The 13,872-nt window shown below is 47.6% G+C and overlaps 1 gene segment (V, D, J or C); it reads left to right on the top strand.

Moving 5' to 3' along the window:
- The first annotated feature begins 675 nt into the window (after window positions 1–675).
- LOC115578490 (Ig kappa-b4 chain C region-like) lies at window positions 676–13,358 on the top strand. The segment is given in 2 exon segments: window positions 676–701; window positions 12,862–13,358. A coding segment is annotated over 1 exon segment (258 nt).
- Window positions 13,359–13,872: the final 514 nt, after the last annotated feature.

Raw genomic sequence — 13,872 nt, 5'->3', positions numbered from 1 at the left:
TACAGTTGTTCTTGTACTCACCTAAAGCTGTTCATGCATGTTGATGCATGTATTTACATACAGTTGTTCATGAGTTGTTAATGCACTGGCATTAGTGCACTTTCAGTCAGAGATATTGTTAACCAAGATAGGTGAAGTCATTTGAGTTTTGAAGAGTAAGATATTACTTAAAGTGAGATTCTTCATGCCTGAAGATGTCCATTTTTGTTTGTGAATGAAATCTTTGTTAAAAGCTAAACCAAATTTAACTATCCAAGATAATTTAATACTACTCTCATTTTTTAAAGAGTATTCAGAGAAATAAAGATCCCGTAAATTAGTTTGTGTCCTGTGTTATTTTAAATTTGACCGGGCTACACACGTTTCTGATAATTAGTTAGTTATTAAAAAGCTTTTATTTTGAAATGTTTCATTTTAATTAGTTTGAAAGACAAATTAATTTTGTTTGTAGAAGTTTGACATTCCACAATAAAAACGTTGAATACATATTCAAACATTTAGAGTCTGTGTTTAACACTTAAACCATCATAATCAGCCACTTTAACATAAACTGGGTAAACTGGGAACGTGTTTGTTGAGTGTGTTTGTGTCAAAGTCAGAAAGCCGTGTCTCTCTACAGTCAGAGGTTTTTGTACGGCGGCTCAATGAGTTTGTATCACTGTGGTACACGTTCGGTGGAGGAACCAGACTGAATGTTAACTGTAAGTACATTTGACTCCTTTAATAACACAAATGTTTTATATTTTCTATGTGAACTTCATGGCTGTAGACCCTATAGCAATACTTTGCCTGATATTTGTGTAGCGCCCTCTAGATGTCAGGTCTATTTTACTGAGGTGCGCTCCCAAGTTCATTATGTTTCTCTTACAACCTGTGAGAAGGTGAGCACCCCCCCCTTCTCACCGTCTCCTCGGGGGAAACGCCGATGTGTAGCGTGGCCCACGAGGGAGCGAAGAGAGACTTTTCTCGGACCTTTGTACACACACACGCACACTCCTACACCCGCACACACTCCCGCATATGATGCTAAGGGCTCTATGAGAATGTTATATTGATGTGTACGGTTATGAAATGTGTGTATTGGGCCGTGCGGGGTTATCGTATGTGGCGTGAGCCGGGACCGGCGTCGGGAACGCAGTCGCCGTGGCTCGCATTCACCACACCCACAACTCACCTGTGACAGTTTTTCACTCCTCTCTATCATCCTGGCGTGTAGTGAGGTACCCACTACTCGTCCCGCTCTTCATCTGTTCACTGGTAAAGACTCTGGTCCTGCAGACATTCACGTACATTCAGCATATTCACCTCCACTCCCGGTCTGGATCCACTGCTCCTCGGCGGAAGCGCGCGCCGCTGCAGGGGCGGTCTTTATCGAGCGAGGGGCAAGGGGGGCATAGCCCATGTCGCCCAGGGGTGTTTGTTTTGTTATTATATATTGGTTTGTGTGATTCTTATGCAGAGAGGTTGGTTTGTCAGGTTAAATATTGTCTGTGTCACAAGGGGATTTTGTATTGTTTGTTCTGGGATATATTTATGTATATAATGTCATGGGTGGACCACTATGATTTTGGTGTTCCCCCTCATTAATGGTTTGCCCCAATTGGGCTTAGCAGGCTGCGTTATTTAAAGGATCTTAATTCAGCTCTCTGGGGCTCTGAGTGGAAGTAGCCTGGTGTGAGGCTATGTTCCTGCCATTTTTGTTTGCCTGACTTTGTCCTCAGAGTTTGTGTGTATTTTTATTGGGTTTTTGTTGTAAAATAAAAAGCCTGTTCTTTTGGCACCTGACGCTTTGCTGGCTCTGTTTTCCACCTCCACCATCTGAGTCTGGCTTGCCCTGATCCCCTTTTTGTGGGGAGATCACTCTGGTCCCTCACATTTGGTGGCAGTGGTGGGATCTGTGGCACCATCTGAGAAGCTGGAGAGAAGAGGTGGAAGGCGAGGACGCGCTGGGATGCGAGGCCGTGGGTACGGCCGGGCCTGGGGGAGGATGGAATGCCCCAGGCTGACCCGAGATGAAGAGGAGGAGGAAGAGGAGGTGCAATCGGATGGCGAGGCCGGGGCCCAGGCATCGGGCGGAGACCAGCCGGAGGGGTGCGACCTGGCCAACTTGCATCAGCTCCTGGTTAAGACCCTCCAAACCCAGGAGAGGGAGGCACTGAAGCAGGAGCAGCGCTGGAATGGTGTCCAGATCCAGCTGAATCGGCTCCGGGATGATGTAGATGCTGACCGCAGGCGTCCACCTCTACCACCGCCCGGGCCTCAACCAGGGGGTCTCCATTTCCCACTGGGGGGTGCTCCAGCAGCCCCGGTAGAAGCAGCGGCTCCAGATCCTGCCGCAGACGCACCGGCAGCCATGGCACCAGCAGCAGTGGGACTGGCACCTGCTCCAGCAGCACCAGTGACCTGGTCCAGAGCTGCAATCCCCAGGTTTGAGGAGGGGGATGACATTGAACAATACCTAACCACATTTGAGAGGTTGGCCATGGCGTACCGCTGGCAAAGACAGGAGTGGGCGGTGTTACTGGTTCCCTACCTGTCTGGCAGAGCACGTAGTGCCTATGTGGCTATGGACATGAACCAGGCAATGGACTATGACCGTGTGAAGGAGGCCATCCTGAATAAGTATGAGATAAATGAGGAGGTGTATCGGAGGAGGTTCCGGGAGCCAGACATCAGGCCTGGAGAGACGCCCCGTGAGCTGTACACCCACCTCAAGGATCTCTTCAACAAGTGGATTCGGCCAGCAACGAAGACGATCGACGAGGTCACGGAGACACTTGTCCTGGAGCAGTATCTTCGTACTCTGACCCCTGATATCAGAGTCTGGGTGAAGGAGCACGATCCCCAGGATGGTCAGCGGGCTGCAGAGCTGGTGGAGAACTTCATGGCGGCTCGGCGTGGACACAAGGCCTTCCGGATGGAGGCGCAACCCAGACCAGCAGCACGAGGTAGGTCTGAGGGGTTTGGGTATGGGAGTGGTCCAAAGACTAGCGAGCCCAGTAGACTGCCTGCCCGGAGTTCATTTCCACCAGTTAGGCCCAGAGATCCAGAACAGAAATCCAGCGGGTCAGTGGTTTGCTATTACTGTCATCAGGAGGGCCACATTAAGCCAGAGTGTCCCAATAGGAAGCCCAAGCACTCTAGCCATTGCTGTGTCCCACGACCAGAAGAGGGGGATACAGGCTTTGTGGGGAGGCTACAAACTGCATCAGTCCATGTTAATGGGAAGAGTGCTATTGCCCTGCTGGACACTGGAAGCACACAGACACTAGTACAGCCCCACCTCGTGGAGAAGAGAGACTTTGTGCCGGGTGGGAAACTAAGGGTTTTGTGTGTGAATGGCGACGAACATGAGTACCCCGTAGCTGAAGTCTACCTAGAGGTCAGAGGTCAGACTTACCAGATGACTGTGGGTGTGGTTGAGGGACTGAGCCATTCTGTGGTCATCGGCCAAGATATCCTTGTGTTGCCTGAGCTGGTGGGAACAAGCCAGCTAGTCAGTATGGTGGTGACTAGGTCCCAGAGCCTAGCACAGGGGCCCGAAGTGTCTACTGGTGAGCCTGAGCCCAATGAACTGGCAGAATTGCCTTTGTTTAGCGAGGACAGCTCTGCTCCCATCAGGATGAGGGGTAAGAAGTCCCGCAGACAGCGCAGACAGGATAAGCTAGTCGGGACGGTAGAGAGAAATGAGGAGCTACCACTTACCCAGCCAGATGATGAGTGGGGGGAGGTTCCAGACCATTTTGAGCAGCTGCAGAGGGATGATCCCACTTTGCAGAAAGCTTTTGACAGGGTCTCCCATATTGATGATGTCCAAACAGAAGTCCATCCTGCTCTGTCTGGGGAAAGTTATGTGGTTAAAGATGGACTGTTGTATCATCAGCCAGGAGAGGGGAGGACTGAGCAGCTGGTGGTACCCAAAGAACTCAGGGAACAGGTGCTAGCGATGGGTCACAAGATTCCTTGGGCAGGTCATCTAAGCAACACCAAGAGCCATGAGAGAATCGCGGCCAGGTTTTATTGGCCAGGGCTCTATGGTGATGTGCTGAACTATTGTAAATCCTGCCCTGAATGCCAGTTGACGAGCAACAGGAAGACTAGCCCTTATCCCCTTCAGCCACTTCCTATCATCGAGGTACCTTTTACCTGCATAGCGATGGACATTGTAGGCCCCCTGGAGAGAACTCAAACAGGCTACAAGTACATCCTGGTAATTTGTGATTATGCCACTCGTTACCCGGAGGCCTTCCCACTGCGCAAAATCTCTGCTCGTCCCATAGCACAGGCTTTGTTGCAGCTATTCTCCAGGGTGGGCATCCCAGAGGAAGTCATCACTGACCAGGGTACTGCTTTTCTCTCCAAGACCCTCAGGCAGGTTTACGGTTTGCTAGGCATTAAGGGCATCAGAACCACTCCATACCACCCTCAGACCGATGGCCTTGTAGAGCGGTACAACCAGACTCTGAAAAGCATGTTGAGGAAGTTTGTGGCTGCCAATGGGAAAGACTGGGATCGCTGGCTGCCCTACTTGCTCTTTGCTTACCTTGAGGTCCCCCAGGCCTCCACGGGCTTTTCACCTTTTGAGCTGCTTTATGGTCGACAGGTTCGAGGTCCCTTGGACGTCCTGAGAGAGGCCTGGGAGGGACCCAGGTCACCCGAGACTTGCAGCGTTCTGGCCCACGTCCTGAAGATGAGGGACAAGATGGAGGAGATGGCTGAGCTGGCGCAGACGAACCTGGGGCGGGCCCAGACGCAACAGAAGTCCTGGTATGACAAGGCAGCCAGGCAGAGGAGCCTTCAACCAGGTCAGAAGGTTCTGCTTCTTCTGCCCACCTCAGAGAACAAGCTGCTGGCCAGGTGGCAGGGGCCCTACGAGGTGGTGCGGAAGATGGGTCCAGCCACTTATGAGATCGACCTTCCTGGGAGGAGAAAACCCAGGCAAACCTTCCATGTCAATCTTCTAAAAGAGTGGCATGAGAGGAAGCCAGAGTTGCAGCTTAGGGTGCAGGCAGTGGTGGAGGAGGAGGAGAGTCCTGAGCAGTTCTTCCCCACAGGCCAGCAGTCAGCCGCCCTGGACATGTCTCATCTGACTTCAAGCCAGAAGAGGGAGCTGGAGGCAATCATCCCTGCTGGCCTTTTCCAGGAGAGGCCGGGCTTCACCACAGTGGTGGAGCACTCCATCCCTCTTAAAGACACAACCCCGGTGAGGCAGCGGATGTACCGGGTGCCAGAGCGTCTCCTGTCCTCCCTCAAGACTGAGGTGGAGGAAATGTTGTCTTTGGGGGTGATTGAAAGGTCCTCCAGTGAATGGAGCAACCCAGTGGTGCTGGTGCCCAAGAAAGATGGCACCATGCGCTTCTGTATTGACTTTCGTCGGGTGAACGCCCAGTCGCATTTTGATGCTTACCCCATGCCAAGGCTGGAGGACTTGATTGAGCGCCTTGGCAAAGCATCATATATCACTACGTTGGACTTGTGTAAGGGTTACTGGCAGGTGCCTCTGACCAAGGAGGCCAGGCCTTACACAGCCTTTCGTACACCGCAGGGGCTGTTTCAGTTTGTTGTGATGCCCTTTGGTCTTCAGGGGGCACCAGCCAGTTTTCAGAGACTTATGGACATTGTGTTGGCTGGTACAGACTCTTTTGCGGCAGCGTACCTTGATGACGTGGTGGTGTACAGTGCCACCTGGGAGGACCATCCACCCGCGGAAGTGCGCCCTGGCAAAGGAGGAGGTGCAGTACCTTGGCCATGTGCTGGGCCGGGGGGTGATCCGGCCACAGAAAGACAAAGTTCAGGCGGTGCTGGACTGTCAACGGCCCCGGACCAAGAAGGATGTCCGGTCGTTCCTGGGACTGGTGGGTTGGTACCGCCGGTTTGTGCCGTACTTTGCCCGTCGAGCGGCACCTTTGTTAGACTTGACCCGGAAATCGGGCTCCTCCCAGGTCCAGTGGGGGAGGGAGCAGGAGCAGGCGCTCGTGGACTTGAGGGGGGCGCTCTGCAAGGACCCAGTGCTCCAGAGCCCTGATTTTGGACAGCCCTTTACTGTCCAGACTGATGCCTCTGGTGTTGGTCTTGGGGCAGTGCTACTTCAAGGTGAGGGGGACAATAAGAAGCCTGTGGCTTACATTAGCCGCAAACTGTTTCCCCGGGAGACCAGGTACGCTGCAGTCGAGCTGGAGTGCCTGGCCGTGAAGTGGGCACTGGACACCTTAAAATATTACCTGCTTGGTAGAGACTTTTCCTTGGAGACTGACCACCGCTCCTTGCAGTGGTTGGGCCGCATGAAGGACTCCAATGCTCGGGTTACCCGCTGGTTCTTGACGTTGCAGCCGTACCGCTTTACGGTGCAATACCGGGCGGGCAAGGAGAACACTGTGGCAGACTTTTTGTCTCGCCACCCTGTTGGCGAGACTCCAGAGGGGGAGGGAAATGTGAGAAGGTGAGCACCCCCCCTTCTCACCGTCTCCTCGGGGGAAACGCCGATGTGTAGCGTGGCCCACGAGGGAGCGAAGAGATACTTTTCTCGGACCTTTGTACACACACACGCACACTCCTACACCCGCACACACTCCCGCATATGATGCTAAGGGCTCTATGAGAATGTTATATTGATGTGTACGGTTATGAAATGTGTGTATTGGGCCGTGCGGGGTTATCGTATGTGGCGTGAGCCGGGACCGGCGTCGGGAACGCAGTGCGCCGTGGCTCGCATTCACCACACCCACAACTCACCTGTGACAGTTTTTCACTCCTCTCTATCATCCTGGCGTGTAATGAGGTACCCACTACTCGTCCCGCTCTTCATCTGTTCACTGGTAAAGACTCTGGTCCTGCAGACATTCACGTACATTCAGCATATTCACCTCCACTCCCGGTCTGGATCCACTGCTCCTCGGCGGAAGCGCGCGCCGCTGCAGGGGCGGTCTTTATCGAGCGAGGGGCAAGGGGGGCATAGCCCATGTCGCCCAGGGGTGTTTGTTTTGTTATTATATATTGGTTTGTGTGATTCTTATGCAGAGAGGTTGGTTTGTCAGGTTAAATATTGTCTGTGTCACAAGGGGATTTTTTATTGTTTGTTCTGGGATATATTTATGTATATAATGTCATGGGTGGACCACTATGATTTTGGTGTTCCCCCTCATTAATGGTTTGCCCCAATTGGGCTTAGCAGGCTGCGTTATTTAAAGGATCTTCATTCAGCTCTCTGGGGCTCTGAGTGGAAGTAGCCTGGTGTGAGGCTATGTTCCTGCCATTTTTGTTTGCCTGACTTTGTCCTCAGAGTTTGTGTGTATTTTTATTGGGTTTTTGTTGTAAAATAAAAAGCCTGTTCTTTTGGCACCTGACGCTTTGCTGGCTCTGTTTTCCACCTCCACCATCTGAGTCTGGCTTGCCCTGATCCCCTTTTTGTGGGGAGATCACTCTGGTCCCTCACACAACCTCTTAGCTAATTAACGCAATAAGGTAAGTACACTGTAACACCTTGTTTGTTATCCACTGATATTTATACTATGGTAACTGATTAAAAGGTTTTTTTTTCACTAGCTGAGTCTTATTTTTACTAATGTGTTTCAACCACTACAGCACGTGACATTTAATCAATGAATTTTCTTCCTCAACTGATAACTCTCAGCCTTCAGCACTCTTAGATGACATACAAGTATAAACCACACTACGTCTTCAAAGATGAAGAAATAGCCACAGGTAAATATTTAATTATTTACTTTAGTAAATGCTTTAGCAACGAAACAATATTTAAATCATGGAAAAATAAACTAAAAAAAATAATAAAGCACTTCCAAGTCCTGATATTTCAGGTAAGTTTCAGTCAATAACCCAAAATAAAAAATGTCTTTGACTGTTTCAATAAACCAAAATTGTCTCTTCAATGTCTCTAGTGAATTACTCAAAATCACCAACAAACACTCAAAACACCTAAAGCTGGCACTCTAACTACTCAAATGAAAATAAAATGGGTACCCAATGAGAGGATCGTTGCAGGCCTGAGATGTCGTTTGGGTGCAGTCTTAAGCTGGCTTTATGCCTCCGGATCCGGACGAATTCCGTCCGTCCGTACCAAACGTTCTCTCCGCTACTGGCCTACATATCTCCGTCCGGTTTCAGCATTTTTTTCGACATAACACAACTTATCCTCTAGAGGGCAGTGTCGTGTCATAAATGACAGGGCCGTTGACATGGCAACTGTTGCTATGTCACAGGGTTGTCATGTCAACGACGCTGTCATTACTGGCACCAACATCATAAAAATAATAGCATGGCTTCAGTAGAGGAGGTTATTTTACTGTCTTTATTGAGAAACAGGCAAAAAGGAACAAAAAACGGACGCGGCGGTGGCATGTGCGGCCACTAAATGAGAATCGGTACTTAAATGGCGAGTTTATTGCTTTGGTTCTGCCGATGAGAGAACTTGACGACGAAGGGCACTTCCAATACTTTCGCATGTCCGCCGCTTCATTTGACGTCTTGCTACGCCGGGTAGCCCCAATAATCAATCACGCCGCATCCCACAGAGCGCCCGTGAGCGAAGCTGAGCGACTGGCTGTGACCTTACGCTATCTGGCAGCAGGGATCAGCCAACAAGCCCTGGCAGCCAGCTACAAGCTGGGAACTGCTATGGTCTCGAAAATAATCAGAGAGGTGTGTCAGGCTGTGTGGACTGCGCTGAGGGAGGAGGTGAAGTTCCCAAAGGGCAATCAATGGGAGGCCATCCGGGAGGGCTTTTGGACGCAGTAGGATTTCCCAAATTGCGTCGGAGCCATCGACGGGAAGCACGTCCGCGTCAAAGCGCCAGCCAACAGTGGCAGCAGCTTTTTTAATTACAAAGGCTTTTTCAGTTTTGTTTTGATGGCTTCCTGTGACGCCAACTACTGCTTCACCTTTGTGGACATCGGAGCCTTCGTCAGAGAGAGCGACGCTGGTGTCTTCAACCGTACCCAGTTCGGAAAGCAGCTAATTCAGGGACGGCTCCCTCTGCCGTCACACGCTCCTCTGCCTGGGACAGGTGTTTTGACACCGCCTGTTTTTGTGGCTGATGAGGCATTCCCACAGAAAATCAACCTCATGAGCCCATACCCAGGTAAGTGAGTGAAGTAGCCTTTCTAATATCTTTTCTTTTTTTTTACCATTACAACATTAAAATGTTGTTAACTAGTGTATTGTCTTACTGTTTATCCTCTGGAAATATAATTTCTAACAATAATGATATTCTGTTAATAGGATCTCACCAACTGTCTCAGGAAAAAAAGGTATACAACCAGCGGCACTCAAGAGCAAGGAGAGTGATCGAAAATGCCTTTGGCATTCTTGCTGCCAGGTGGCGGATACTGGGAAGGGCTATGGAGTGCTGCATCGACACAGCTGAAGATGTCGAGAAGGCTTGTGTGGCTCTTCACAATTTTCTGTCCAAAGGAGACCAATCCCTGCCCGAACAGAATCGCTACATACCACCAGGAATGGTCAACAGGGATGGTGCACCTGGTGAGTGGAGGCAGGTGGTTCGGGGAGACACCAACCTCATCAGCACCCGTCGCATCACAGCCGCAAGAGCCACCCAGGATGGCATGGTTGTCAGGGAGATCTTTAAAGAGTACTTCCAAACAGATCAAGGCAGGATCGACTGGCAGATAGGCATGTCAGACGTGGTGCCCTATACAATGTAACATAGGTATGTAACATCCCTCTTTTCTTTCAGTTTTTAAATCTACAGTTGTATATATGTGATGATGCACCTTGAGGTCCCTTTTTACTTTTAGTTTTTAACTCTGTGTCAATGAGATCTGCTATCTTTTGTATTAAAATAAAATACTGCATTTTTATAACCATAAATACAGCAAATAACAACAACAAATGTTATTAGAGTGCTAATTTATTTATTTTTAGCACTAAAGTGCAACAGTAGCAAGGGCACTTAACGGCACTTAACAGTAAAACAGATAAACGCAGTAAAAAAAAACATTCAAAAATTCAATTCATGAACAACATTCAGGGGTCTTAAATATAGATGAGGAACAGTTAATCTGAACAAAAACATCTATATTATGTGTCCTAGTCTAATTTTTTATTGATATGTCAGCATTAGCTGCTGAATCTCTTTCATCAGTTTCTTGGCATCTGCTGCAGGAAGCTCTTTAAGAAAACTGTTAAGGTACGTGGTGAAAGTGCTGAAAACATTTTTATTTTGCTGCGCCTCACGTCACAACTCCTCCAGCCTTCCCAGCAATGCTGCATTAACCGAATCCACCTGTGGATTCTTCCTCCTCCTCTTTGAGGCTCCAGACTGGTGGCTCTGAGAAGGGGGGTGCTTCCCACATCAGTTGGTGGTGGTGATGCAACTCCAAGCCCTGCCGACGGTGAAACACCCTCCTCCTCCTCCTCAGCTTGGTCTTGAGTCTATAATAGAAGTACAAAATTGTTATATAATATTTTTCATGAGTATGAGACATAAAAAAGACATATTTGGGTTAATTTGGTAGGGGTTCGAGTTTTGCCATTTTTAACTTATGGAGATTGATAGGTTATGAATGGTACTGATTTTGGAAGCGCATTGTTTTTAAGTCACAGTTAGACATAATGAAACAATACTTTGCGTAACATAAACAGTATATGAAGTGAATAACCAAAAAAAAGTACAGGAATAATACATTTGGAGATAAAGATGATGTAGGACAAACATAGAAAGATTATACATACTGCTGGACGATCTGAATTTTATTGACAAAATAAGAAAAGTATCATGAATAAATAAATACAATACACTTACATCAAAATTAGACGATGTAGTTCGGTGTCTGACGTGACCTTTCAGCCACGCCAAACGCTGCAGGACAGGATGCTCAGGTCCCCCGGCAGCATCTCCGCTCTTTTTTGACGTCTGAGCCTTGTTGTGGGCTCGGACATATCTGTCCCTGGCGAGACACCATTTATTTTGTACTGTTTTTACAGGCAATCCTACAGCACTAGCAATTTCTTCCCAGCTGTTTCTACAGCGCTGTTTGTCGCGGTAGCCCGGCACTGTGGCATCGTACAGATGTATATATCCTCTCACCAGCTCACAAACCTCCTCCTCCAAATTTTGCGCCATTTTTAAATGACCAATGTTGTTGTACTCTCTTCTTCTTTGAATTTCCGGCAACTTCTCTCTTCTTCGTCGATGTTCGCAATGGAGTGACTTCTGACTCTATACTGCCCCCCACGATTTCTGGTGGTATTGCTCCGTTTCGTCCGGAGCACTCCGGATTCATAAGCTCAGAGGCAACGGATCCACTGATGGATGAAACGACCTCCGGATACGGACGAAAGGGTCCTTATCCGTTTTTCCGTTGGGTATAAATGGGCCTTTAATCCAACATGGCTGCCTTGCGCCATGCGCAGGACGAAAACAAAGAAACACCGTTGCTAATGACCTCGTTGTAATGGCGTCGTCCTGGTCCATCTGGTCCGCCAGCGGGTTGCTTGGACGTAGGCCGCAGACGAGTCACTCCAACCCCAATGATGTCTGTGATAGACAGTCACACACGGTCTCTCCAGCAGGTGTGTTCCCACAGCATGTGAACGTCAACTTCACTTATGGGAGTGCTGCGTTAGCTCTCTTCCGTGAAGGCCGTCAGGCAAGCTAGCATGAGGTATGCTAACTTTAGCTGTAATCCTCGGGGAACATTAATGTCCGGAGTCCGCCTCCTTTCAACTCGAGAACAGGTTAAGTTCAACGGACAGTCACAATGAGACTCTCTGGCCGATTGTCTCCTGTACTCTCATTAACCAGCGTCTTTATTAACGTCTTTTATTTTCCGGCCAGAGCGCAGCTCCGCCACGCAGCTACTCGCTGGTCTCTCCTTCTTTTCTCACTTCCGCATCCCTCTGACCTCTCGCCCCGCTCTCTCATGGGATTTTCTCAGGTAACAAAACTAAAACCAATACATATTTTCACTTTTAAATATTACTCTTATATTCTTTTTAAACAAAAATATACACTTATTACAGAGAAAAAGAAATGAAACAAATAACAAAAATAAATAAATTGAGTGCTTCTTTTTCCACTATTTATTTATTTATCTTTTTAACAGGGTTACATTTGAAATGTGAAATATTTGAATAATTCTTGAAGGCTTCACAGTGTCATTAACTCGACTGAAATCCACTCCTCTCAAACTTTATCTGTAATTTTCACATTCTGATCAGTCTTTGATAGAAAACAACTCAACATTACTCTGTATGAAGAAAATATGTTTAAAAGGTTAAGTTTAAATATTCAGACTCAATAATTCTGTCAATAACTTTAGATTCAGTGTTTAATGTGCATGTGTATTACACCATGTTTCTCCCGGACAAACTATTTTAAAGTCAGTCCACAATTTTTTTCATGAGTTAAAAAGTAGTTGAGTATTTAACAGAATGAATCTGAATGTTTCAGTAATGAAGCCTGACTGTTCAGTGATGATTTCTGCTGACATGAAGAGAACAAACACATTTGAACATTTATGAGGTTTTGGCTCGAGACTAGAAATACTTAAGAGAGTTAAAACACTAAAAGTCTCACAATCTTCCATGTGTGTTTCACCATGAACCTCTGAATGTTAAGTTTATTAATTATAAAGTATGCATAAGATTTACATCGTGCCAGTTTGAACCTTTTATCTTTAGTACTGAAACCTGTCTGTCGTCATGGTTCAGCACTGATGCCTGTCTGTTGCCATGGTTACTGAGCTCAGAGAGGGAAGTGAAACATTCAAGATCAGTTTCATTCAATCTGAGGAAGACCAACAGAACTAGAAGCTCCTCTGCTGCAGCCAACAGGATGGAGTTTAGTTGAGCTCATATAAACTTTATTAATCTCTCTCTCTGCAGTGGGTCGAGTCGTCCCCACCCTGACGGTGCTGCCCCCCTCCAGTGAGGAGCTGCAGCAGGGGAAGGCCACGCTCATGTATCTGGCCAACAAGGGCTTCCCCTCAGACTGGAGTCTGTCCTGGAAAGTGGACGGCAGCAGCAGCAGCAGCAGCTGGGAGCAGAGCAGGAGCCCCGGGGTGCTGGAGAAGGACGGCCGCTACAGCTGGAGCAGCACCCTGAGGCTCCCTGCAGACCAGTGGAGGAAGGTGGGCTCTGTGACCTGTGAGGCCACCCAGGGCTCCCAGACTCCAGTCTCAGAGACACTGAGGAGAGACCAGTGTTCCCAGTCCTGACCTGACTCACTGGGACTCTGCTGCTGGTTTTACTCTGCTACTGCTCTCAGTCTGCACTCTGTAACTATCTCTCTCTTTCATCTGACATGTTTCAACAGCAATATTTACCAGCTTGTTGTTGCGTCTCAATATTATTTCACTGTTTCCACATAATAAAGACGTGATCAAAGAAGCTGTTTTCATGTTTATTATCATGAAAGTGTGTGAATGATTTTATCTTCATGGTGTCAGTGACTTTATTAAATCCAGAGACAAACTGAGCTCTGATGATTTTAAAACTAATGTTTGACATACATCATGTGCAGCCAAATACACTGAATATTAAAGGAGGTTGTAAACTCAGACAAAACTCATAATTTTGATTTAATGAGTACAAACCAGTGATGGCAATATGACTTCATGGCTTGTTTTCAGAATCAATAAAATACCCTCAGGAGTACCAAAACATTTTTTCTTTAATAGTTGCTGCAAAATTGTCTGTAATAATAAAACTGACACAAAAGTAATGGGACGGACATTTTAATTAAAATCCTCCAATCTCTTATTACTGCTGTGAGATAATGATAAAGACTTGTTGTTTTTAACTTTATCCAAAGGAAATCCATTACTTTTTAAATAAACCTAGAATATTTAGAAAAATATTTCCTAAATCTGAAAAGAACAGCGTGATATCATCTAC

This window comes from Sparus aurata, chromosome 3 (genome assembly GCF_900880675.1).
Source record: "Sparus aurata chromosome 3, fSpaAur1.1, whole genome shotgun sequence".
Classification (NCBI taxonomy): domain Eukaryota; kingdom Metazoa; phylum Chordata; class Actinopteri; order Spariformes; family Sparidae; genus Sparus; species Sparus aurata.
This window is presented reverse-complemented; position numbering and strand designations above follow the sequence as displayed.